At 56.8% G+C, this 27,255-nt stretch overlaps 4 protein-coding genes across 4 annotated transcripts; all 4 read right to left on the minus strand.

The window, feature by feature from the left end:
- Nucleotides 1-3,664: 3,664 nt before the first annotated feature.
- On the minus strand, nt 3,665-4,492 carry LMXM_08_29_1140 (tryparedoxin-like protein; the record flags this gene model as incomplete). The annotated part of the gene is made up of 1 exon (XM_003872394.1): nt 3,665-4,492. One exon carries the CDS (start codon nt 4,490-4,492, stop codon nt 3,665-3,667), a length of 828 nt encoding a protein of 275 aa, XP_003872443.1.
- Nucleotides 4,493-7,589: 3,097 nt separating this feature from the next.
- LMXM_08_29_1130 (tryparedoxin-like protein) lies at nt 7,590-8,702 on the minus strand (the record flags this gene model as incomplete). Its single annotated transcript, XM_003872395.1, has 1 exon — nt 7,590-8,702. One exon carries the CDS (start codon nt 8,700-8,702, stop codon nt 7,590-7,592), a length of 1,113 nt encoding a protein of 370 aa, XP_003872444.1.
- A 4,979-nt stretch (nt 8,703-13,681) lies between these two features.
- LMXM_08_29_1120 (conserved hypothetical protein) lies at nt 13,682-16,990 on the minus strand (the record flags this gene model as incomplete). The annotated part of the gene is made up of 1 exon (XM_003872396.1): nt 13,682-16,990. The coding sequence occupies one exon, from the start codon at nt 16,988-16,990 to the stop codon at nt 13,682-13,684; it is 3,309 nt and encodes a 1,102-aa protein (XP_003872445.1).
- Nucleotides 16,991-23,671: 6,681 nt separating this feature from the next.
- Nucleotides 23,672-25,549, minus strand: LMXM_08_29_1110 (conserved hypothetical protein; the record flags this gene model as incomplete). The annotated part of the gene is made up of 1 exon (XM_003872397.1): nt 23,672-25,549. One exon carries the CDS (start codon nt 25,547-25,549, stop codon nt 23,672-23,674), a length of 1,878 nt encoding a protein of 625 aa, XP_003872446.1.
- Nucleotides 25,550-27,255: the final 1,706 nt, after the last annotated feature.

Here is a 27,255-nt window from a genome sequence, read left to right on the forward strand (position 1 = left end):
CAGGAGCAAAATACACAGACACGCGCAACGCGTCGACGATGCGCGAACCCCCCCCCGTCGGAGCAAGGCACCTACACATAGCAAATAGGAAACATGCGGAGGTGTAGATGCCAAGCATGGCATATGCATCTGCACGCGTGCAGCTCCGCTCTACGGCAAAGGCCTCACGCCGCGTGTGTGTGTGTGTGTGTGTGTGCTCAGGCGTGCGAAACCGTCGGCCATGCCTCCTCCTCTCCACGATGACTGTTCCTCTTTGTTGTTGTCCATTGGACTAATTGCACCGGGGACCACGTGCGTTTGTGTGCACGCGAGCGTGTAGGCGTGCAGAAGAATGTGAGGGCAGTCACATGCGCAGCAGTTAATATTGTGGCACTGTTCACATCCACTCCGTTGCTCTCCTTCTCTCCCCCCTCTCGTCCAGAGAAAGTCTCCCAAGGCTGCATGCAGACACGGAGACGCACACACGCACATGTATGAGCATACGCTCACACAAAGCGAGGCGTGTGACGATTTGAAGGAAGCATCAGCGAGCAAGGAAGAAGGAGAGCAAAGGAAGAAGGAAGAACCTCCATTATCATTCCTGCGCTGCAGTGTCAGCAACACGACACAGGGCAAGAGGAGAAGAGACAGCCACACGCGCACGCAAGAGCACACACACCAACACGCAGCCACCGCCCAAAAAAGTAGTACAAGACATAGATATATGAAGAAGTGAGATGTACGGGTGGGTGGTACACACGTGCACGCAACGCACTAAAAGAGAACAAAGGGAAAACAAAAACGCCAACAAAGTCAGTGGTTCGCACAAGATAAGCAACCACGCGAAGCGCGAAACAACGAAACGCGAAGCGAGACAAGAAGATACTACACGGTGAGCCCGAAAACACACACACGCGAAAAAAAAAGAAAAGATACCGTCGACTTCGAGAGACACTCGCACGAATCACCCCAACAACAAATATCAACGCGCCTGCAGCAGCGAGGCAAAACACCACACATGAGCGCGCCTAGCCTTGCAAACAGTCATAATTTTCCTCTCCTTCGTCCACTCCCTCATCGCAAGCCCTCCACACACACACACATACACACAGACACACACGCACATGCACATGCACATACACCAACATCAGCGCACAGAGAGAGAGAGACGCCTGCACAAAGACACGTTTTTTCCTTCCTTTTTGCTTCCCTCTCTTTTTTGGTGGGGCGTCGGAGATGCAACCTACTGCGCTGAAAACACTCCTACACAATCACGCAGACGCGCACACGCATATGTGTGCCCGCTCTTCGACTGAGGTGCGTAGACAGCGAGAAAGGAGGGCCTTTTGATGGCTACCACAAACAACCGTAGCCGCACCATAAGGAAGAAATGCATGCCAATCGCGTTAGCTATCGCCTCACCACCCGAACACCTCACGCTCCCCCTTAAACCACCTTCCCCATCCTGCGACGTCCCCGCCCCTCGCACGCTTTGCCGTTCCTTCGCACCAACACAAGCCCGTACAGAATAGCAATCTTCTCTCATGTCCCTCACGTCAACTAGCCCGCGCATGGTATACTCGGACCTCTTCTCTGTATTCGCACTACCTTACTGTCTCTACACGTCTTGCACATCTCATGTCGGTTGGTGGCCTTATGCGCATGGAAAATCGGCGTTTCACTGCGAGGTTAAAATGAGCGAGAGAAACAACGAGCTGCTGCCGCCGCCCCTGACGCAGTAGTGCGGGTGGTGGTAGTGAGAGAACGAGGCAGGAACGGCCGTTGAAGTGCTGCAACGACACAAACGGGGAAGGGGGTAGGGTGTAGAGTGGGGACTGGGAAGGAAAGGCACAAGGGGGCACACGCACATTCGTCGCCATGCATCTGTGCGTCTACGCTCAGACACACTGGAATAGAGACACGCCCAAACGCGAGCCGACAGCTACGTTCATGACCTAACACCAGCAACCCCAAAACTCGTCCTTAGAGGGCACACACAAAGAAAATAAATATAAAAACACCGCAACAGTGAACGAGAGAGGTCGGCACCAATATAACCGAGAAGACAGTCACGTGCCCCACGCAAGCACTCACGTTACCCTCTGCAGAGAGAGAGCCCATCTAGTGAGAGTAGAAAAGAAAATATACAAAAAAGAAAGAAAACAAATAACAAAGCGACTGCGAGAATTGAACGGAAACTGTGAAACGACAAGACAACGTATGCGAAGGTGTGACACACCCGCCACAGACGAGACGAGCACACACACACACACGCACACACACACACAAGCGCGCACAGACACAAACCTTTTTTTGAGAGAGACAATCAGACGCAATCGGGTGGTGCAACCTGTGAGTGACACAGTGGCCTGTGGGTGAGTGTGTGCATATATATATATATATATATTTATATATATATATATATGTGTATTTGTGTGTGCGTGTGCGCAGGGGGGGGGGGATGGAATGGAATGGGGGAAGTGTCTTGTTTTCCTTGTTCGTCTGTGTGCCACCGTCACGCTTGTACACATACACTCCTTCTCGCTCGTTTTATGCGTGCGCAGAGGATACACACTGCCTGACGTGTGTCCACCACTTCCCTGAGGCAGTGTACCAGTCACCAACGTCCGCGTAGAGGATGCCTGCCACAGACCACGTGTGGTTTCCTTTTGCCTCTTTCCTTCGACGCATTCATTCTCTCCCATACAACGTGAGCTCAACGGCACTCGACCCCCCTCCGGCATGTCACAGGTACCCCATCCCCTGGTGCAAAGCGGTCGTGGACACACGCGCTAGAGAAATGCGCCGACTCAGTCATCTGAGCACGATCTCTGCCCCAAACCCTACCCATCCATCTCGTGCTCCGCAGGTCGCCACACAGTCCCTCCTATCGTGTCGGTCACCGCCCCTGGTGCATTCTCCCCTCCCTGGCGGCGGCTCAGGCACTCCTCACCTTTGTGAGCAATGTGAGGGCCGGGGATGCGCTACACTCGAGTTAAGTTGGCACTTTGCCTATCACATGGATGGCACAAACGCGTGCACTGTTGCAGGTCGCTTCGACGCACAACGCCGTCCAGAACCTGACCGCCGACATCGGCAAGGATGCATAAATCTGTCCTCCCCACGTCGTAAGCACCTGAGCCTGTCACCACAGGAAGTGGTTTGGCATTTGGCAGGGGATAGGGAGGCTGCTTGGCTTCCTCCCACGAAACCTGGGGGCACTGGACTCTGAGATACCACACACGGAGGTGTCCCTCCCCCCTCACTCACCCCACACAAGCACATCTGTCATCAGGGGCCGTATGTGGCGCGCAACAAACAAAAGGAAAAGGAGGGGGGACAAGAGCGGCAGTGCCGTCACGGCAATGACCCCACCATCCGCTACGCACGAAGACGCCAAAAAGGAGAGAGGGGGAGGTAAAACAGCAGGAAAAGGCGAACGATCGTCTGTGCCGCGACGCGGCGGTTCTCCTCCGTGCGGCGTCGGATCCCAACCACGATAGCCGAAAACGCACGCACGCACACACACACACATGCACACACGCGACTGCTGGTACTTCGACTCGTTGCCGCAGCGAGGGCCTTCCTCTTGCCATTGTGCCAAGTTATAGCCTCCCATCGACTTCATTTCATTTTGCTAGTACTACCCACTTCTGCCGCCTCGCTGAGGCAACCTCCTTCCCTACTAATAATACCAAAAGTAGTAGTAAACACCACAGAATATGAGGAGCAGAAGCACAAAGCTTTCTCGCCAGCCCTCGGTGCGGTTCCGCATGTCGCCCTCAGCGAACCGCCATGGGAACCGAACCGCATCTGGGTCCTTCATCACCATCGTCTTGCCCTCCCTTGTCACCATGCAGTTCGTGTCCACGGCAACAACTACCACCTTCGGGATCGAGACAACAGAGTAGGCGCGTGAGAGGAAGCGAGCCACCTCGTGCTCCTTGAAGGGCAGTGCCAGCCAGTTTCCGTGCCCGCTGGCTTTGGGGATGCGTGGGCTCTGAGCTGTGCCCGCCGCTGTCGCCGCACCGCCTGCGGTCGCGGCCGAGAAGGGGATTTGGGGCAGCGGGCACTCGCTCAGAGCAGCGCCGCCTCCGGTGCCAGCACCAGTTTGGTTCCCTAAGAGATGTGTGATGTCGCAGCTCAGGGGACAGCTTTCGTCCAGTGCCTCGCTGGAGGCGGTCGGTGGAGGCGAAGACGACGCTGCCGCCGGTGGACGTCGCACGTAGTTGCTGCTGCGATTCTGGAAAAAGTCCATCATCCGCCCCTCCTCGCGGTCCGAGGATACAAACAGCACCTCAAAACCGTACCGGTCCTTGTGAGCATCGTAGAAGTCCGCCAGCAGCGGGGTGAAGCGCTGGCATGGCGGGCACCAGTGAGCAGAAAAGTAGATCAGCACGTACTTTTTCCCCTTGAACGCTTCCGATGCGGCGACGGTGGTGCCGTCCTGCCGCAGCACCTTCAAGTCAGGGAACTGCGACAGGAATGGACCGCCCTTGTGACGCATGGACATTCTGGCTGAGCGTCTCTGTATAGGGAGAGAGAGCAGCTGCAGCCTCTGCGTGCCTAGAACCCCAGCTCTAACAATGTGAAAGCTAACTCGAGTGCAGGTGTGTCTTGTATGTGCGTCTGTCTGTGGGTCCCGTGCTCGATAGACCGCGACTCTCTTGCTGTTGATCCTGCCGCCGCCGTCTGCCACTGTGCACGTAGCGCACGGTAAAGCAGTGGCAAAGCAAGAAAGGTCTCACACACCCGTCGCTCGCCGGCACGCGCGATGGAGGAAAAAGACGACGCAAAAGAAAAACCTGCAACCTGGTGCACGCACATGCACGCACACAAGCAAGAGAAGGAAGCGAGCAAGCAGCTGTGTACAGGTATAGAACTCAAAAGCAGACAAGTGCAGAAAAAAAGGAAGATAAGGCACCCGAGAAGGACGGGAAGGGGGAGGTGAGCAACAGCGAAAGAGGACAAGACACCCGTCACCTCCGTGGACGACAGCTGCAACTGTGTGCGTGTCTATGTCTATGTCCGTGTCTGTGTGGTAGGCACTGTAGGAAAAGGGAATGAGAGGAAAAGAGCAGGAGAGGGGTCCGCGGACTGGTGTGTGTGGGTGTGTGTGTGTGTGTGGGTGGGTGGGTGCAAGCGCGCACACACACACAAAAAAAGGAGGGAGACGGCAGAAGAGTAACGGCAGAAGGGGGAAACACGCAGAAGAGCAGCTGAGGGTGGAGAGTGAGCAAGGCACGCAAGCCAACACACTCACTCACTCAACAACAACAAAGGAAATGTGTGAAAGGCAAGCGAGGAGAGAATGAGATAACTGCGCTAGTTCGTGTGTCGGTGTATGCGGGTGCGGGTGCGTGGTCAAACAACAACAAAAAAAAACAGAGGAGAAAAAGGAATCAGCAAAGGACGCTGTCAGAGACGCAAGCGCTGGACAGGAAGCAGCCACGATCGCGCGAGAAGAGGAGCGCTCAGGCAGTGGGAAGAAGAGAGAGCGAGGGAGACCGGCAGGGCTGGTGAAGCCGTGACCCTTTTTTCGTCACGCCGTCGCAGAAGGTTTCTTTTACCCTGCTTCGGGTGTGTGTATATGCGATTTATTTATTGTTTTCGTGTGTCGTTTCTTGCTCAGCGCTTAGCGCCGCGTGAGTTGTCTGGGCCTCTCCTCCTCTCGCTGCTTCTCGCCTCCTCCACCGCACGATGAGGCACGGTGGGAGAGAAAGACAGGACCAAACACACACGGAGAGAGAGTCCCCCACCCACCTACCCCACACCCCAAAAGAAGGGAGTAACGCACACACAGACACAGACGCACGTCGAGGGGAGGGGATGAGGAAGACGGAAAATGTGGGTTAGCCGAAGAACAGAAAGCGAGAACGACTACGCGCGTGCGCGCAGTGCAGCGAAGATGTCACCTCACGCCACAGTAGCGGTGCCAAGAACAGAAAAAGATAGCGAGAGTGGGACTCGTGGAGAGCGGCGAGAGATGGCAAGCAGCGTCAGCAACAGCAGCACGTAACCAACGGAAGAAGCGACTGGGAGCGCGGGAGAAGAAGACGAGCAAAGTTCCGGCCAGAGCAAAGACCGGAGAGACACCCAATGGACGTGAAGAACTGAATCGACAAAAGAGAAAATCGACAGCCCCCACTCCTCGTGTATGTCTGTCCCCGCGACAGCTCTACCACGTCGTCCTCCCACTATGTGAGTGTGGGTGTGGGTGTGGGTGTGGGTGTCGGGGGGAGGGAGGGAGGTTCACGTGTGCCTTGGCGGTGACGCTGCAATCGGGGACTGCTTCTCGGTGACACGATTGTGCGGACGAAGGTGAGTGGATGCGTATGCAAAAGCGAGAGCGACTGAGGGGAGGTGGGAGAAGGCGCCAGAGAGACACAAGAGAGGAGAGGGAGGCAAATCCCAAGATCGGCTCGTTCCGAGGGGGGTGAGAAATAGCGCCGCGCAAGAAACGGCAACGAAGAGGACCGAGGGGGAGAAGACGCGCGGATACGACGCTGATTGGTGTGTACAAGTGTACAGCCTGAGGGCTGGGTTGGGGTGTGGGTGAAGTAGCTACACGGCATAAAAGGTAGTATAAGGGGAAGGGCACCGCGAGTATGTGCACAGAAAGAGAGCAGAAGCGTGTTAATGCGCTGCACACGTCATGCGCAGATACAGGCAATGAGGGGATACAGCGCATACAATAAAGAGGGCAATAGTGGAACGCACGCACACACACGGGCACACATCACCGCATAGAATCCACCCACAGCATGCAGCCACAGAAAGGAAGTAATGGAGAAGTGGAGGCGAAGCAGGAGTAAAGGACCCTGACGTCAGAGCCACAGAGCGAGGAGGGAAGGAGAACACCCTGTCGAGAATCGCATGATGCGCTTGGCCACTCCAATCTTGTAATGTTTGCGCTTACCGTAACATCACTCAGAAAAACAAAGATAAGGTGGTCACCCTCGAGAGAGATTCATGTGTACACATTCACACTCATACATGCGCGCGCACGTGGATTGCCAGTTGGCGGTCACAAAGTACATCGGTGAGGTTTGTGTCTATGTTGGCGAGCGTGAGCTCTGTCATGCGCTGCATGCACGCCGAAGGGCCCCCTCCCCCGTCCCACACCCCACCCAATCACCGCGACCGTCACCACTAGCAGTGGTGATGGCAAGCGTAGAGAGGAGTAAGGCGAGGGAAACGGGGAGGAAAGGAAACGGGGCGAAGTGCCTGCGGTGGCCATCACCCTCTCGCACTCAGTCGCACATCCGCAGGGCGCTGCTTATATCTCCTTCCGCCTCTTTCCCATAGTTACGGGCGGCTCGGCGTGGCCCTCAACCGCCAAGACGAAGCGCACACACACACAGGGAGAGAGGGGCAGATAGCACAACAAAAACGAAAAAGGAAGGGCGAAATAAAAAAAAATGGGAGATGCCTGCTCCTGGAGGCACGGCGGTCTGGCCACGGCAGCGACCGCACTCACACAAGCATGGAGGGAAGCGAGAGGGAGCGAGAGGGACTACTTCTCCACCTGTAGATAGAAGCTTCCTCAACTCCACCCCATCCCCTTCCCTCTCACGCCGGCCTGCGTTGCGTGCGTGTGTGTGCGAAGGCTACAGCGCTGCCTGTGTCTTCAAAGTAGTCCGCCGCTTAATCTGAGAGATCGGGAGCGCCACCGACAGCACTATCACGGTGAGCACCGCCACAATCACAAAGAACACCATCGCTGCCCAGCGGGTCTTTGCGTTCATCCTGTCCCACGGGAAGTCCTCCCCGCTGGGGTCCCGCTCAATCATGAAGCGACCGGCAATGGTAACCACGTCGGGGTAGCACTCGGGCCGCGCCACCATCGGTGTCTTCTGCCGTCTCTGCGGTGCATTGGCGCGATCGATGGGCAACGAGAGCGACGGCTGCGTTAACTCCGTCTCTGTCCCCTCGGGCGGCCGAATCTCCGGCGACAGAATCGAGCGCTCCGCTGGTGCCTGGTGCACCGCAGGCAGCGGTGGTAGTAGCGCAGGTGTCAAGTCCGCACTGAACCGCTTGTTGCGGCACACAATCACGCCAGGGTATGTAAAGACGCGAAGGTGGTAAAGAATGGGAACGCCAACGCAACCGACGTGGTCGTACGGCACAGCCCAGAAGCCACGCCGGCCGCACGACATCAGCGGATTGGCAGAGGCACCAGCAAGACTGCTTGCGGCGGTGTTGACCGTCAGCTCCGCCACGCGCCTCAACGGCGGAGGTATGGAGGAGAGAGAGGGGCTGTCCCTCAAAGAAGCTTTGCGGTGCTCCGAGCAGCTCTTCGTGTCCTTTCCATTGAGGTGTTGGCAATTTGCGTCCTCTTGCACGTACGCCGCGACGGATGGCTTTTTCTCTCCCTCTTGGCCATCCTCTGCGCTCAGACGGCGGTGCGTTCGCTCCTCCTTGCGCACCTGATGCGCGCGCCTCTGCGCAGCCGCAGAGGCGCGTTCACTTAGCAGGAAGCCTTTCATCATCTCTGCTCGGCTATAGTCGCGAGAGATGTATACCACCTCAAACCCCTTTGCCTCGTGATGTGCCTCGTAGAAGTTGCCAATAACATCCATGAAGGCCTCGCATTCGGGGCTCCAGGATGCGCCAAAGAGCAGGACGACGTACGGCACGTCACTAAGCACGTCTGCGGCCAGACGCTTGCTGCCATCCTGGCGCAGCAGCTCTAGATTAGACCACTGGCCAAAGTAGTTCATGAACGCCTGTGTTTAATTGGGCGCGACGGTCGGGGTGTGCCCAGCGCGTGTCTCTGTGGATCTGTTGGAGGGTAAAGGAGTGGCGTTCTACGTTTTCTTTTGTCTTTTTTTTGGCTTTTCGTGTTCCCTAATTACCTTTCCAAGGTGTTCAATCCTGCAACGTCGCCCCATTCACGCCCTTTTCTTGCTGCCGCTTCTTCTCCTTGTCGGCCGGTGACTGGTCTGGCCCTTCCTGTTTGCCTGCAAGCAATATATTATTGCGTCCTGTGTTGGCTTTCCTCTCTTCATCGTGGTGTTGGACAGCGCATTCTCTCGTGAATGCGCGGTCACGCGTGTGAGTGTGGTGGTGTGAACATTACGTGTAGATGTGATGTCGGGTGTGATGATGCAGGTGAGACGCGGAAGAAATACGCGGAGACGAGGCAATGCGGATTGGCCACACGGAGAGAGAGAGCGTGGAAGTGTAAGGGAGATGCACGTGCGTAGCGCCGAGACATGATGACGCCCGTGTTTGTCTACCCTTTCGTTTGCTTTGCCTGGTCTGCGTGGTAGCGAGAGGAATGCTGCGATTGGGACACCATTCGTACCGTCCTATGGAGGCAAATCGTTGACCTGTAGCTGCATATATGTGTGTGGGGGTGTGGGTCTGTGTGCTTCGGCCTAAGCTGCCACCAACGCTAGCCATGGCTGGCACGCTCGCGTGTTTTTCAACTGTAGCGCACACGCACAAAGACACAGGCGACACCCTCTGACAGCACCATCCCCTCCTCTCCCCAGAAGCTTCTCGCTAAGAGAGGAGGGGAAGGGAAGAGAGCATCAAGGAGAGACGTCAACTCCACGTGAGATGGTTCCCTTTTCCACATTCACGATCGGTGTTTTTTGTTTTGTTTTTCTTTTGTGCTCTTAGCATTGGCTGTTTCGCCGTTGTCTGCGTACGTACGTACGTACTTATATATATATAGGTAGATGCCATGCATAATGGCACATACGTGTGTCTGTCTTGATCGGCTCCTTTACTTCATATGGCGCGGACGAGGAGGTCTGTCATAGAGTCCACGTATGATGACCTGTACTGTTTCTGTGTTCCTTCGCCCTTCCTCTGATTCTCGTGCCCTCTCCCCCTCCCCCCTCTTCGCCATCCATGGTGCACGCGCAGGCCCATAACGAGGGTGACGGATAAAGCAAGAGAGGGAGGGGAGAAGCGCTAGATGCCACACGAAAAGGGCGGGACTGGAAAGCAATGAAGGGGGGCGCTGGATAGACACGGGCACGGGGGAGGAAAGAGGAGGAGGAAACGATCTGCGGCAGCGCCCTCTGGGAGTAGGATCGATACAATAACACAAGGCAAGAGCCAGCATTGGTGAAACAAGAAAACGAAAGCAAGACGCGAAGGCGCGCGTGCGCACTCAGCAACCGAGTGGAGAGTGAAGGGCATCCGCAAGAGGACAGAAAAGAAAGCCCCACGCGAATCTGTTGCATCCAACCATCGAAAAAGAAAGAACAGCTCGAACGTGCGCCACAGCACTCGCACCAACGGGCACACATATACACACCACGCGACACGCCTCGCGAGCACCAGCGCTACCAAGGACGCAGGAGCAACTCACTGTTGCCACCGTCCCCCACACTTTTCATTCTCTCGCCTCATATGTACTCTATCTTCGTTAGTGGGCAGCCGTACTTCCGGCTACGTGCTTGCGTGCGTGGGTGTGTCTGTGAATGTGTGGTCTGCGCGAGGAGAGAGGGGTGGGTAGCAGCAGGTTTGCAGGAATACATCAAGATGGCGAGTTTTCCAGCACGAGCGCAAAAAAAAAGGATGCACATAATACCCAAAACAAAAAAGGGAAAAAATACGAGGGGGAGTGGGATATAGAGGCGTCGTCCCGCTGGTGGACGGTGCGCGCGCGAAGAAAACACAGAGAGGAAGAAAAGACAGCGCTAATGGCCATTGGGGAGAAGGGAGAATATATAAAGTCTGCAGACCCATTAGCAGCTGCAGAGCCCCCTCCCCCTCCAGCAGTACTCTGTGCTGGTTCTCCATTCGCTCTCCAAGCGAAATCGCGCGCCCACACACAAGCACGCAGGCATCGAAAAGAGGCACGCTTGAACGCCACCGTTGTTCTTGTGCACAGCGCCTGCATGAGACACAGGCAGAACAAAACGCAGCAAGCAGCTTGACTAACCTGAAAGAAACAGGACAGGTAGGGAAAGAGGACACACACACAGAACACATACATGCACACAAACAAGTCGATCTGAGTTACATTGGGAAAGGGTGAGGGGTTTTAGAAGTAATCGCATAAGTAAAGGAGAGATCGAGAGGGAAGGGGAGAGAGAGCGACACTCTCGTCTGTTCTTGCTACGCTTTCTGGACGGTGCTCGTAGTAGAGCCCTCGTTTGTAGGGGGTTCACCGTGTGCCTGTGCTGGTCGAAAGGAGAGCGAGACAGACAAAGAAGAGAAAGAAGGGGAGAGGGGGGACGGCGACGATGGCGCCTGCGGGAGGAGCGAATACACAGCACGCATACGAGAGCACGCGACGATTACGTCACCTAGCTCGTGTGTCCACGTGTGGGGGTGTTATCGCAAGCCGTGTAAGAGGACCGCATTGACGCCACCAAAGTATGCCTTCATTCCACAGCAGACATGCCATAGTGAAAACATATAAAAAACAGAGGAAGTGGCGGCTAACCGACATCAAGCACATGCGTACCCGTAGGCGCACGTGCACGGTGTGAAGCAAATCGTCGTTGCCTATATAAGAGGAGGAGGAGGCAAGTCAAACTCCCTGCGGAGCCGTGAACGCCACACACACACACACACATATATATATATAACGAAAAAGAGCAAGCGCACCACGAGAAAAAGATGTGCATGCTCCGTCCGTGTGCTCACCCGTGTCGCTAAGGAAAAGAGAGATACAGCAGCGGGGCAGAGGAGGGTGTGGCGAATAGGCGATGAGGAGCATTGGTACGCTGGCAAGAGTCCTCGACGTCTGAAACAAGTGGGGCAACAGGTGAAGGTCACGGCACGGGGCCATCTGCGCACGCCTTAAAAAGAACGCAGCGCACTCGCCGTTGAAATCGGCAATACGCGCAGCCATACAACTAGAAAAAAAGAAGGCGTGCATACATGCACAAAGGAAGCCAGCAAAGGATGCAGCGAGCATGTACGGGCGGAACACGACAAGGGAATAAAGGCGCAAAAACGAAAAGGATGAGCCGCAAGGAAGGCAGGCGCGCGCACACACAGAAACCGTCGCTCACCTGCTACGTGAGTATGATGTCAGCAGCATCCACGGTGATACCTTTTCTTATTTTGTTTGTTTTTGGAGGTGGGGGTGGTGATGGCGTCCCCCACTTTTGTGTTTTCCTTCCAGAGTGAATGTGTTGTTCTCACCGACGCCATCAAGCTCGTGCCTGACGTAGGCACGCACTGGCACAGACATCTATGCGCCTACGCACACACAAAACGCGCTTGGAGTCGAGAACGCGTATGTACCCTGTGCGTAGATGCATCATTCGGCATTACAAGTGCAGAAGAGAAGTGTTTGATAGGTTACAATGTCACCATTATGCTGGTGAAGGGCAGAGAAGGGGGCTTCGAAGGAGTGAGAGAGAGAGCACGCCATTCGGCGCGGGCTGCTTCCTCGACGAGTGTGGCTCCGCAGTGCAGCAACAAACACAAACTCGAAGAAGCATGTAAGTAGCGAACAACTCTGTTCTCCCTCCTTCTCCTGCGCCATACACGCCTCCCCACTACCTTCGGTGAAAAAGCAAGAGCTCATATATATATACATACAAGAAAGGGAGATACAGAGAGAAGGCATCCCAAAAGACGGGCACACGCGCAGGCACCTACAAGGTCGCAACGCGCACATAGAAAGCGAGAGAGACAAGGGGGCGAGTCGAGTCCATAGACAGTTCAGGAAGCCCTGTTGCGTCCCTCTCGCTTCATCTTCGTCCGGTTACCGTCCCTCAACGCCTTGAGCTTCCCAATGACAAGAAGAAAATAGCGCACGCGTGTGTGACTGTGTGTGTGTATGTATGGATATCTGTCTGCACACATGCACACACATAAACGCAGAGAAGAGGACGAAAAGAAAATGCGACGGCGATGACGCTGGCGATGTTGCGCACCAAGAGCACATCCCGAAGGCAGAGAGAGAGAAGGGGGAGAGACACAGGCGTATGTGAACGGGCATGTGTAGGAGGAGGGGTGGCCGGGGTGGAAGCAACTGGAAGAGAGGAAGAACAGAGAAGGAAAAAGAGGACCAGTGTAGAAGGACTCGAGAAAGGGGGTCCGAAGGGGCGGGCGGTTAACCGTAATAATAACATCGCAGCACACAACGGGAAAGACATCGAGTCACCCGAAGCGAAGGAAGTAATGTACACGTGCACACAAACAGACGCACACACACTAGCGCACTCCAAGAGAGAGAACAGCACAAGCACGTCCCATGTATCGAGTGCGCCGCGCGTGGGAGGAGCGAGCGCTGTGCAGCTTCTGGCACTCGGGCGGCATGGCGATGGCATATCGTGGAAAGTGAGGAGGGGCCTGGCGAGTCCTGTAACTGACGCCTGCCAGAAAAAAAATAATAAAACATTGCTTGAAAAATGGAGAAGGATGGAAACGAGCAGAGCGACGGCACGAACGGCAGCGGTGAAGACAAGAATAAGTTGAAAGCCACCACAGCCAACAACAAAAAGAAAACCGATGTCGTCCACGCACACCGCCCTTGACAGCGTTTGCGTGAGAGTGCACGCGTGAATCGCGTGTCGCAACAAGGTGGTGGTGGGGGGAGGGGGGTAAAAGTGAGAAGCGACAAACTCCTCCCTCCCCCTTCCCCTCCAAAAAAAGAGGGGGAGCGGACACGTGGTTAAACCACAGAAAAACGGCGAGAGGAGGAAGAAGGGAAGGAGTCGGGTGGGGGAGGGAAGCGCGGGAGAGAGACACATGTCCCACAGTCACAGCCATGCACTCACCAGTCCTCCTCCTTGACCACCTTCATCCAGATACGACAGTGAAAGATGTGGTTGAGGAACGTGGCCAGCTCGAGAAAACGCACCGGGGTATCGCAAGTGTAGTGCACATAGAGCTTCTGCCCGTCCGCCTGGAACTCCACATCCATAAAGTGCATCCACTCCACACGGCAGCTCTGAAACAGGTGCGGCTGCGTAGTCAGGTACCGAAGGAACTCCAGTGTCGCATCCTCGAGGGGAAGCTGCGTGTTGCCATGCATCAGGATCTCGTCGGCCAGGGCGGCGCGGTGAATGGAGGCGGCAAGCGAAAATTCCAGGTGTACGACGAGGTGAGCGGCACGTCGCTGCACATCCGTCATGACCTCGTACTCGTCGCGCGTCATGGAGAGCGTGACGATGCCGGTGTCGACACCCATGTCTCCATCCACGACCACCATCGTACCAGGGGCGTAGTGCTCTGACGCGACGGCTGTGCTCTTGCGGAAGCGGTGCTGCAGCAAGCACACAAACTTCATCTCCGACTCGTCCAACACGGTAAAGCGCGGTCCGTTTCCGCTCTCGACCTCCAGGCCACGCCGGCGGTTCATCAGGCGGCGAGAGAGGGGTAACATGCGGCGCAGTACGCGGGTGGAGCTGTTGCTACCAGGCCCAATCACGCATCGCCGAAGCTCGAGCGCATCACGGAAGCAGCCGCTTGAGTCCAGCTTCTGCCACAGGCGAAGAAGGTGGCTCGTGTCGAGGTCGGCCAGGTTGGCAGGGAGCGGCTCCTCTTTCGTCGAGGTCATCTCTGCCGACTGCGCCAGGGGGGACACGCGCGCGCTGCGCGGCCGCCACGCCCACCTCGACGCCGACTGGTACGCGGAGCGGGCCGCGCTGAGGTCTAAGGGCGAAGCGTACGCACTTGGGCGGCGTAGCACCGGCCACACCACTGCCGCAGCAGCGGGGTCAGCGGAGGCGCCGACTACGCCTGAGGCCGGCGAGAGGTCCTCATTACCAAGTCCTTCAGCCGGGACTACGACATCGAGTATCGACGACGACGTCCCGTGCGACGCTCTAAGGTGCCCAGACGCACACGAGACGGGGGACGAAGAATCGGTGGACACGACAGAGTCGTCTTTGGTGGCAACCGCCTTCGCGCCTCTGGCCGGCGCAGGGAGGCCCATCTGCTTCGAGCGCGGCTTCGGTACCGACGTCGCGCCACGCTCCGCAGGGGCCGGGGCGGTGACCGTGAGCGCAGTTATCGGTTCTGTATCTGACGGGGCCGCTGGAACGGCACCGTCCTCATCATCGTCCATAAAGGCCGAGTGACGGAGCGGTGCGGAGGCGCCACTTGCAAAGAGAGCAACAGGGACGATGGCGGTGGGTGCTGCCTCCCTCACACTCAGAAGTGCGCCGACAACCCCACCGCGTTCGTGGCTGAGCGACAAGTCGCCGTCACCGTTCACGTAATGACGCACGCATACCTTCTTTGTCGGCAGGCGACGGGGGCTAGGTCGCACCCCGTCGGCGCTGTTGCCGCTGCTGCCGTTCGTACCGGCCGAGATGTCCGGCGAACGAGGCGGCTGCGTGACGCTGGCCGTGGCCTCACCGCGGTCAGAGAAACCGAGGGTGGCGCGTGTGACGTAGGGGCTGCCGGCGGGCAGCGAGGAGCTTGATGTGCTGGTCGCCTCGCTGCCGTCGCTCTCGACAGTGGCCTGGGCCTGCGGCAGAAGGATGCGGCTATACGGGTCGTGCCGCCATACGACACCCGGCACCGTCAACACCCGATCCAGAGCATCCTGAGTAGGAGCCTGCGCGGCCGCCTCGTCGCCTTCCCACAGCGACTGGTCCGATGTCTCGGCATCCACGTCGCCTGCGGCGGGAAGCCGTGGAATGGGCGACAGCGCCGCCACCGCCGCCTCTTCGGCGGCCATAGCACTGATAGAAGCAACGTCGTTGCTAGAGCCGTTGGCGCCGACTTTTGTCTCCGAGGCTGGAGTTTTGGCAAGTACGACGAGGTCGCGGCGCGACAGCGGCTTAACACCGGCCCTCTGGGCCGCGGAGCGCTCCCTGAGCAGCTGAGAGGAGCGGTGCTGCCGCAACAGCCGCGCGTGCACGTCCGCCAGCAGCGCGCTCTCCTCTGGCGAGCAGGTCCTCTCTGCCGTCTCTAACGCGGCACTGGTGCTCCCCCGATGACTATGCGGCAAGGGGCGCTGAGTAAGTGGAGACGTCACGCGAGGATACGCGTGCATGTCATACGGCGTGCCCGACTTCCGAGTCGACATGCGAATGGGCTGGGCAGCGTCCACCTGCCTGTAGCCTCCACGCTGGGCACAAGCCACGAGTGGGCACTGCGCCACGGCAGCCGCGGCGTCGGCGCTGCTGATATGTGCCTTGCATAATGGAATGTCGTAGGCACGGCCGTCGTACGCGAGGAACTGCGGGGTTCGCGCCGCCCTGGACGCGGGCGAGCTGGTTGACAAGGAGGCCGAGGACGACAACTCCATCACGCCAGACGGGTATGTGGGCGGCACACCGATCGACTGCGCATCATTGCCGGCCGCTGTGGCCGCGTACGCGGGAGGCAGCGCAAACGGGACCAGTGTGCCAGAGCTCAACTGGGGCGAGAGTCGCGGCGGAGGCGGCGGCACCACGACGTAATGCGACCGCCCATGTGAGCTGCTGATCATCTCCTCCTCCGTAGAGTTCTGCCCCATCGAGACTGAGGTGGGCGTAATGCCGCTGCTCGCGCAGTCGGCGTACAGCCCACAGCCACTGCCGCAGCTACCGCCAACGGCGTTGGAGCAAGAAATGGAGTAGTACCCTCGAGGTAGATACCACTGAGGAAAGCGGGAGCTGCTGAAGCTGCAGCTGCTGAAGACGGATCCGGCAGCTGGCTCCATGAAGCCATACCCGTTTACGCCGGCGATGGAAGGTGTCGACCCGTTCCCCGTCACTGGGCTGGCACTGCGGGTGCCGGTGCCGCACAGCTCTACCGAGGTCAGCGGCGAATCGGCGAAGTGAGGCTGAGAAGAGTGGTAGTAGAAGTCGTTCGCTTGGGCGGCGGCTGCGGCGACGTAGAAGTCGGGCTGAGGTAGCAGCGGTGGCGTGATTGTTGGCAGCTCGAAAGAGTTGAAAGACGAAGGGTGACTGCTGCCGCAGGCGGTAGCCACGCTCTGGATCATGCCACCAACACCGCTGCTGCACGGCTGCGCGAAGCTCATCACGAAAGGCCCAAAGTTATGGATGTAGCCCTGCTGCACACCAGCGATAGCAACGCCGTTTCCTGTGGCGGACGTGCCGTCAGCCGCACCAGAGCTACCACTCATGTTTCTTGCTTGGCTTCCTGCTGCGTCATTGCCCATGTGAACAAAGGGGTAGGCACAGGTGCCCGGGCTGGACGCGACAGTGGACATCCGTGCAGTGCCTGGCAGTGTTTGCAGTGGGCCCCGTGTGAGGCCGCGTAGCGAGAAATGGCGCTCAGAGGTGGGCGACGAAAAAACAGAGGGAGGGAGGGATAGCACCTTCTGAGCGGTGCACAAGCTCGCTCCTATGAGTGGTGAAACACGCCGCGGTCTGTCGAGCGAGAATACACACCCTGACAAAGGCGGACAAGAGGGAGAAAGAAGGAAGGGCAGGGATGTCCGCCGTCAACAAGGAAAAGGGTCGAGAAGCGCACAGGAGCCCAGACGCGCCCGTTCGATGTGACGTACGCTACAAAGAAAAACAAAAAAACGGAGAAGTGGTCACGAAAAAAAGGGAATGCAGAGCGAGAGACGACGGTGACAGTGAAGTTTGCGTGTGTCAAGATCGAAGAGAGGATGGGGGAGGGGGGAGAAGGAAAAATCAAAACGAATAATACAAGAAAACAATATACACAGCCAATACAAGCGTATCGGACACTGAAGAAGAACACGAAAATGAAGAGAGAAGGGGACGCAGGTGGTGGTGGGCAACAGAAAAGAGGCCGCTGATGAGCACAGGCGCGAAGGCGGCGCCGTTTTCGTTTTCGTTTTTCCTTGACACGTATGCGCTGTTGAGAAAACGTTGAAGCTATGTGGAGGGAAAAAAGAGAGAAGGTACTGACGCGTATACACGGGGACACCGATGTACACACTTGCACGCGACAGCGAGGGAGACGGAGAAAGCACGCGGGATAGGAAGGCCTTTTCGCCACGTTCAAGCGAAGACGAAGTGTGCACGTGTGCCTTAAAACTATGCGAAGCCCGCGGGCCTTCTTTACCCGCGTCTGAGTCCGTCCCCCTCCTTAGCGTGTGTGGGTGTACGTGCGCGTGGCCGTCTGTGTGGAAAATGGGAAGGAGGTAGGTCTTCCTCTGTGAAATTCGCAGAACAAGCAAGGAGGAGGAGAACCCTCTAGGCCAGATTAGGTTGTGCGGTGTTCCCCTTCCGCTGCCGTCGTGAGGATGATGCGCGCGTTTCTCTCACGGCGTACCGTCGACGATGGAAATAAAACAAAATACACACACAAAAGAACGCGAGAAAGGGAGAAAATAAAAGAAGCACCGCGTTGCTGGGGGAGAGGGAGAGGGAGAGGGCGTGCCTTGCCTTCACAAGGGCGTCCGGTACAACAGAGAGATGGAGGATCTGTGCCAGTTGTAGGCAAACGCCAAATCAAGCGAGTGCGTGGGTGTGTGTGTGTGTGTGTACTGTGCAGAAACGCGAATGACGGGATTTCACAACAACAAAAAAAAGGATGGAAAGTGAAAGACAGTCGCCAGCGCGTGCACGCACACACGACGGGAAGGCACACAGAAGCAGCAGGGGCGCCCGATCCAGTTTAGATGAGGAACCCACACCGGCACGCAAGCACGCACCTCCGCACACAGACGCGTGCGAGAAGGTGAGCGCCGACTTCTTTTATTATTATTATTAGTTCTTTTTCCTGCTCGCCCTCAAGAAGGAAATCCAGCACGCGCTCGTCAGGCTAGCATGCAAAGATTTACAGTAATGATAATCGGGAACGAAGAGAGGTGCAATGGTGGGAGGGGGAGGGGAGGGGAGGGACGGGAATCCTCCTCGACCTTTTTAAAGGACGCAACGCTTAAGAGGAGAAGGGAGACGCAAGACGTGTTCGCGTTGCGCTTTGCGTTCGATAAACGCGTCTTTGCTCGAGCTTCGACGATGTGCGTGAGTGCGTGCAAATGGAGAGCTGTTCTCGATGCGTGAGAAACCTAGTGCACACCCAGAGGCAACCACAAACACGCAGAAGGTGTAGCAGAGCTGGCGCGCGGTGCACAAAGACGGAGAAGGAAAATATATATAAAGGGAGAGAAAAATAACAACGACGACGCGACACCCAGAAAACGAAGAAGACGTCGAAGCTGATGGAAGTGATGAATGAAGGCGTCGCCGGATGTGTGTAGGTGTCCCACGACAAAGGCCTGTGTATCTCGAGGAGAGAGATTGGTCGAGGTGATGCAGACACAGATTTCGGTGAGGGCACTTCGATTCCTGGGCTTATTTTGGGTTTCGTTAGCGGTAGGATGAGATGCGCACAGACACAAACACGCACAAAAAAAAGGAAGGCGCGCGGGAGGGGAAGGGAGGGGAAGGAAGGGAAAGGGGTATTAGACGTCTCCTAATCGTATCACCTGAAACGATCGACAAGCGTGAGATTAGAATGAAGATAAGGAGGTGGGGGAGGGGGAAGAGGTAGAGCGAAATATCTAGCTACCCCCCAATTTATCTATAAATATAGATGCAGCTAGATAGATAACGCTGAGAGGAGGGCAGGGGTTGTGTGGTTGGTGAAGCGGTGCTGCTGAGCGCGACTGCTCTTTCCAGGATACACAAGAAAAGAAAGAGGATAGGTTCCAAATGCGTTCTCTGCGAGAAAACCCACTCCACTTCGGCTCTGGCAGGCTTCCGGTGTGTGCGTATGGGCCTGTGTGACACGCGTCAGCCTGTTTGGAGTAAGCCCACAAAGAAGTGCAGAGAGAGAAAAAGCGCGCGCGCCGCTGTGAACGCGGAAATTGGAGATCAATGAAGAAACAAATATCGTTAAAAAAAAAATACGTCTGTAGAAGATAGAAGTCTTCTCTGGTTGTGTTGGTGATAATGGCAAGAGCGGCTCTGTATCCTCGTGAAAAACGGAGGGTTCTCTTTGGGTGTAAGCTCGAGAACGGTGATACTCTTCCCTCTGCCTCTCTTGCAGGCTTATCCTCCTTTGCTTTTGGCAACCTCCACGCCGCTCCGTTGTACTCGGCGTATTTCTTTCGCTTTCCCTGAGTCTTTTGGAGATGTGGTGTGTGTGTATCGCTTATCGAAATCCTGCAAAGCCTGCCAGAGGACGTGTCCACGTGTGCTTGGTTCGGTTATTTTTTTCTCTTCTCCCGTCCTGATGCTGTGCGTATGGCCAGCAATGCACAGTGCACGGAAGAGAGATGGAACGTATCGATTCCCCCAGCGCGGAGGTCTGGAATCAGCGAATGACGAAGAAGGCGCAAGAAGCAAAAAGGAAACAAAAGAATAACGTCGCGAGAGAGTTGAACCACACACACACGCACACACGCTCACGACGGCACAAAGCCACCCGCACTTACAAAACACACGCCAAGAGCGAGCGCAGGCACACGATGGAGGCACACCAAAGGTGTCTGCGTCCTCGCAGCGAGCGAACTGAGTTTTAGTGAGAGGAGAAAGCACGCACACTACACACGCACACACGCTTCCGCACGCGTTACCTTCTGTCTGTCTGCGTGTATGTATGTATGGCCGTGCTTTCTTTCCCTGAGTTTTGTGCTCGTGCTTCCTGCTTCCAACGGGAACTGAGGAGGTGTGTGTACCTGTTGCGCTCTCGTATCTTCTTCGGCTTTGCCTACCCGTCGCCTGTTCGTTTCGTTTGCTGTCCCTCTCGCTGGAGCAGAGGTGTCTTTGCCTCTGCCCAGATGTAGTCACTCGATCCCCTTACCCGCTACCCGACACCGCGTCTGCGCTTCCTCTTCTTCCTCCTTCGTGCGTTCTGCCGGCGTCCGAAACCAGTCGGGTGTAGGCAAAGAAAAAAAAAATGTTGGCGAGGTAGAGAGAGGCGGGGGTGCGGTCAGGTATCACTCGACAGAGAAAAGAAAAGGCAACAGCGAGCAGAGAAAGAAGAAATGAAAAATGCGAAGGGAGAGAGAGAGGACGGAGGGAGGAGAAAGAATATATAAAAAAGGAGGGCAGGGGGAGGGGGGAGGGGGGGGTGTAGCAGAAAGACCGAAACGAAAAAAAAGGGCAAACAGAATTAGGCGGCCAGATGTAGCTGTGAGCGAGAGAGCACAGAGAGGGGCGGCAGTGGCAGGGAGGAAGGCGGTTGCACGGGCGCCGTCGCACGAAGGCACTCCAGCAGCAGTAGAAGGCGGATGAGAGTAGGGCACGCAGAGCCTGACGATCCGAGTAAGAGGGAGACAAGATTCCAAATGATCTCGTATACAAGACGTACAAGTCACGTCCGCTGCAGCAGACACACACACACAACGCAAAGTGCCGGCAATGGCAAGTGCAGGTGTATGTGCCTGGGTCGTCGGTGGAGTGTGTGGGTATTTTGCTTGACAGTCCTGCAGTGTACGAGAAGAAAGGAAAAGAATGCGTCTCGGCACTCTTTTACCATAAACAACGCGAAGAAAGGCGATAGGGAAAGCGCCCAAGAAAGTGCAGTCAGATAGAGCGCGCGCGACTCGAAAATCACCGGGTGGCTTGTCAAGTACACGCTGCGCTTAACGCTGCTGATGATTATACTTCTGCAGCCACCACTACCACGTCCCGAGGTGGTTCTCTTTCCTTTTGCGAGCTCTGAGTGTGAAGGCGCGTGTGGCTGTGGGCGCACGTAGGAAGACGAGGAGAGGGGGGTGAGTCGGGGGGAGGAGATCAGTCACGTTTTGTGACTGAGAGATTTAGGGGCAACACGAAAGGAGAGCGAGAAAATGCGAAAAAAGATAAAGCAGAGAGAGACGCGCAGAAGGCGCGCACAAAGATACACACCCAACAAGGAAAAGAAAGAAGCGAGTGCGGATCGACTCAAGGAGAATATGGTGAAGCGGAGGAAGTGGAGGGGGGGGGGGGCTAGGATGCTGACCTTCTGAATGCGTACACGTGAGCGCGTCTCTGTTCCTTCTGCCTGTTGTGGGGGCTCTGTTCACGTGCGTGAAACAGAATCGCGCGCCTCTCTGGATAGCTCCACACACACACACACACTCCAGCTAGCCACAGCGTCACACGGGTGTGCGAAAGAGGAGCACGTTGGCGACTGTGCTGCACGTGTGTCGCAGCGACTCTGTGATACGTGTGTGTCTGTCTGTTACTGTTTCTGTTAATATCTCTTGCGTTCCGTTTTTCGCTTTCCTTCTCGTCCTTTCGCTCGTTCGTTTATTTTTCTTTCTTTCTCTGTCCCCACGACTGTTCCTTCGTGCGCCTCTACGATACGCTCAGAGAGTAACGAGAGAGACCGTGACGCCAGCGGCTCTGAGGGGAGGAAGGGGCGGGGGCGTGGAAAAAACAGCGGTGTCGACTTCCTCTCTTGCTGCGGATTCGGTTATTCCAGCTAATGGCGTATCTTCCGTGTTGTTATTAGCAGCTTCTGCTCTTTCTTTTCTTAACGGACAGTTAACAGCTGGCGGCGGTGCCTGCGCTGCATAGCCCGCCATGCGCGTGAGTGGCGGGGGAGGCAGAGATGAGCAAAGAGGTGGGCCGATGGCGCGGAAGAGAAAGAGGAAAGGAGGGTGGGGTGTCCACATTCAGAGGAGAGCGCGCAGAAGGTGACAGTGGCACCGTAGACCATGAGGCATGGTTGTTCTACCATCACTCACGCACACATACATCAGCCACGCAAACGGAGTTGATGCGGAAACAGCAGCACCATTCTTCCTCGCTCGAGTTGATGCTGAAGCGCAAAAACACCCGGGCAAGTCCGTTTCTCACGTCTCCCCGTCACGGCACGCTAAGACGACGGTGCGTCACTGTATTTTGATCATAGATGCTTCCCACGCCACCGTGTGGTAGGCGCCTTCACGGTGTTGCGCCCTCTTGATCGCCTGCTTTGCTTTTCCGCTCCATTGCCAGATTACTTACCAGTAGGCAATCTGCCCGTCGGCGACCTCATCGGCACCCTCCTGCTGTGTCGATGAATAAAGCATGAGTGCACGCAAACAGAGACCCGCACCCTCGCCGATGTACGCCACAAACGAAAGAGACAGCGAAAACGTGCAGAGAAGGCATAATAAGGGAGAGTCACGAAACGCCCGTCCCCCCTTCCCCTCCTCCCCCTATCCGCCACGGAGACATACAAGTCACGTGCTTGAGGCATACAATCGAAAGCTAAGGATGGGGATGAGGGGGAGGGGGGAGCTGCTAGCGAGAAGGGCCCTTCACAGACATAAGCAAGCATGAGACTCGCTACCCTTGTCCTGCACAGACATGCATACTGCCCCATGGAAGAGTTGAGTGGCCTCGAAGAGGCAAGCACACACACACGCGCGCACATTCGTGCAGACAGGAGTGCCAACGCAACCATCTAACCCTGTGTGCCAGCGTAGGCGTGTCGACGTCTGTCTGTCGCATCCGACGCAGCTGCTCCGCATACAAGGTACACCACACCATACCATCGGCGATGAGAGATTGACACCAAAGAATAGACGCCTACGAGGAAAAGATAAAAGAGTCGACCACAACAACAGAAAAAAAAGAGAAGCGAGCGGCAAAGGGCAAGAGCACGTGTGGCATCGTGCGAAACGCACGAGACGTCGACAGACGCACCTACGCACACAAGATCAACAGAGCGGGCAGAGGCGGCAGAAAACCGGCCTTTCTCCCCCTCCCCCTCTCGACGTCAACGCTGCCGTTCATCACAGCAGAGTTGTCACTCTCCATCTTCACAATTGCCCCTCTCCCATCACTGCATCCGCGAAACACGAAGAGCCGTGAGTACTGTTCTGCCAGCATGTGGAGTGAGTCGGCTCTGTCTCTCAGCCATCGCCGCGCCGCTTTTCATCACCCCCGTCTTCCCTCTATTTCCATCATTCTGTGCGCGGCACCTGTGCAACAGACTCCAAGGACTCCGCCGCCGCCTCGGGAGCTGGTACTTCCTCACGCTCCCGCTTCACGCAGTTGACGCGATCACTATTACGAGCACCTGTGATCGCTTCAGAAGCCCCGACAGCGGCTGGCGCATCGGCGAACATGACCACGTAGCGTGAAAGAGCGTTGGCATCCGTATTGTTGGTCTTCTGGTAGACATCACGGTGGCCAATACGGTCGTACATGACGTAGCGGCCGTCGTGGTTGGCGCCGAGGGAGCTGGCGGCGTCGGTCGCCACTTGGCCCACCCGCAGCAGGTAGCTCGCCGTGTTCATCGGGTCCTGGCGCAGGGACTGGTAGGTGTTCTCTGCTGGCACACTGTACCGCAGAGTCCCGCCCAGCTGCACATTCGCGAAATCACCGTCGTCAGCAACGAGGAGGTTGCAGCCGCCGACAAGCATGTTCGGCCGGGAGGCGGCGGCCTTGGGCAAGACAGCGTCCGGCAGAATGACGTGGTGCAGCGAGGCGTCGCGCTCAGCAAGGAAGTCGAGCTCCTCCGAGTCGTGGAGACGCAGCGCGGCAGCTCCCATTGAGGCCGCCTGCTCGTACCCGCTGGGGTAAACCGGCACCACTTCCACCGGGTAAATGGTGTTCTTCAGACGATCGGCGCTCGTGCGGACCAGCTTGCCGTCAAGCTCGATGTTGGTGTACACGTTACCCGTGTACAGTTGATCCAGCTCCCGGTCGTGGAACTGCAGATTCTCGCGACGCTGCTCCGCGCCACCGGCGAGCTCTGCGGCGTAATCGTCCACGGCCCGCGTGTACTCTATCAGCAGAGGGCGCCAGCTGGTCAAGTACTGAGGCAAGCCCAGCGCCTCCGTCTCGCGCAGCAGCTGCGCCACCGCCGCCTCGGACGCCGCTGGGGCGTCACTAAAGGTGGAAGAGAAGTGGCAGATGATGTACCACACCTTGCGCTGCTGCCGCTTCGTCGTGTCTTGAAAGAGAAGACTCCACAGTGCACGCGTCAGCCGCATGTGCGAAGCACTATTTCTGTCCAGACCAAGCTTTGCGTGCGCGACCTCCCCAATGAAGCGTGCAAAGTCGCTGTCGATCTGCGAAGCCTGCACGAAGGACGACTGCACATCGATACGCCATTGGCGCACCATTTCCTCCGTTGTCAGCGCTGCGTCATGCGGCCTTGCCTCCGTGGGCTGTGTGCGAGCCACACGTGCGGCGTGCCGCTCCTCCTGCGGCACCAAACCGATATCCGTGTACAGGGGCCGCTGCACGTGTGTGAGCGACGGCAGGTTGCGAATCTGAATTTCGTTTGCATCGACCACGATGCGAGAAATCTCTGCGTCACCAGGATCGAGGCGGCCATGCGGCGGGCGAGCGCGATCAGACGCGTTCGCTGCCGACGTGGACGAAGACGACGCCGCGTCGTCCGCCTCTGCTGCAGCCGCCGCACGCCTTTTCAGCAGCGCCGCACGCCTCAAAGCCTGCCGTGCCTCATCCAGCGCATTCGGCACCAGCGGGTAGTACGCCAGAGGAATGCTGTCGAGGAGGCCCGTCTGCATCGCGTCCAGCTCGGACTGCATGATACCGAGCGGCATGGTCGACTCAATCATACGCTTGTACTCGTCAGGGTAGTACAGCATCGGGGTAGCAGGCACCTCGGGGTAGGGTACCGACCAACTTGTGTGATAATAAAAGGCGTTGCGGCAGGCCCGAAGCACGTCGCCGAAGGATGCGTGTTGGCTAAGCAGACCAGCCGCATCACCGCGGCCAGCGGCGCGCGCGCTGGCAACCGCGTTCGCCACGCCGTTCTGGAACTGGCTGTGGCCGCCCTCCTCAATGCTAATCGGGTTAAAGTCCATCCTCTTTTAAGTAACCGCGTGCGATACTGGAAGGAGTTGAGTCGACGCGCGCGAACAGCAGTTGCGAGCGCGCACAACGAGCTTTTGCGCTTTTATGCGCGAACCCCAACACAGGCACGTGCACGCAAAGAACCTCAGCCGCACAGCAGCAGACGAATAAGGTTCAGGGAGGCGATGGAAAACAGAGAGAGAGACGAGAGGCGCGTAGCCGTAGAGCCGTGTGATGCGTGCATACACCCAAGTGTGAGAGCACGTGTGGGTGCGTGGTGATGTGAGTGCGCAGCGCGAAATCATAAAAGACAGAAACCGCCAACGGCACCACGTCAGGATGTGGCTGCTGGAGCAGCAGCAAACAGAAAGAGAGAGGAGGGAGGAGCGGAACAGATGAAAGCGCGCATGGTCTCGTGCTGGCGTCTGCTGGTCAACAAGCACGGAAGGTCAAGAGGGAGAAAAAGAGGCGGGCAGGACGTTGCCGCAGATAGCACCGCTGCCTGCCCCTCCTCTCCAGCCCCCCTCCCCTACTACACAGGACAGCGACGGAGAGTCCCCGAAGAAGAAAAAACAAAAAAGCATAAACAACTTGACATAACAACACGAAGAAAAAGCCTTTGCGCATTGTGCTCCAGCCTCTGTTGCACGGACGGGATATCCGGCAAGACGGCGGAGAGGCGCCTTCATCTTCTGGAGAAGCGAGTACTCTACCGCAACTCCTTTCGCCGCCGTTGGCTTTGCTGGCAGCTTGGGGAAGTTCGAAAAAAAAAAGAAAATGTCAGCCGCCGCCTCTTCGAATGGGCAGCGTCAGCATTGTAGCCGCGTGAAAGGGGGAAGAGTGGCTGGACCTTGCTCGCCCCTTCCTCTCAGGCAACGGCATACCTGTGTTGGTTACTCTTTGTAGGATGTGGTCGGCTGTTTGGGGGGGGGGGGGGCACGGCTTACACAAACGCCTACGAAGCCGCGAGAGGGGAGGATAGGAGAAGGAGTGATCGGATAGCGATGGGGACCAACAAAGACACGTACGAAGCACTCACACCTACACAGGCGCTATGCGCTTTACATCCACGGCACCAAGCATAGCTCGAATAATGATAGCGAAAGATGGGGAAAGAAAAGGAGCGACGAGGAGGAGGGGGGAGGGGGGAGGCAGAAAAAAAAATTCAGAATGACTCCCTGGGAGGGGAAGAGACACCGGGAGTGTTATGGAATACATCGAACTTAGAGGTGCCACGCGCAGAGAGAGAGAGGTGAGGGAAGGAAGAGGGGACGAATACTGCAGTCCCAAAACTCGGCACAATAAACTCTTAGACACAGAGAAATTCAAAGACTATGAGGCAGAGATGCAGGTGAAAGAAGCGTCGGGAGCGGCAAGCAAGTGCAGGCTGAGAGTGTGTGTGGGGGGGCAGAAAGCGAAATCACCTCGACGATGAAGGTAGGAGAGGTGAGAGGTGGGCGATAAGGAAGGGAAGCGAACACAGTGCCGGAAGTAGCCAGAGCAGCAGAGATGGCACAGTGGCAGTGGCGAAGTCAGGAGTGAAAGAGCGCCTTGAATGTGTGCGTCCCCCCCACACACACACACAACGAGCACTTCAGAAAGAGTGAAGAGAGACTTTGAGCCAGTAAAAAAAAATGTGTACAGAGACAAAAACACAGAGAGGAATGCGAAGCTACCGGGGACGGTGGTCAACACTGCCTACGAACGGTGCGGCGAC

Source organism: Leishmania mexicana, chromosome 8 (assembly GCF_000234665.1).
Source record: "Leishmania mexicana MHOM/GT/2001/U1103 complete genome, chromosome 8".
NCBI lineage: Eukaryota > Euglenozoa > Kinetoplastea > Trypanosomatida > Trypanosomatidae > Leishmania > Leishmania mexicana.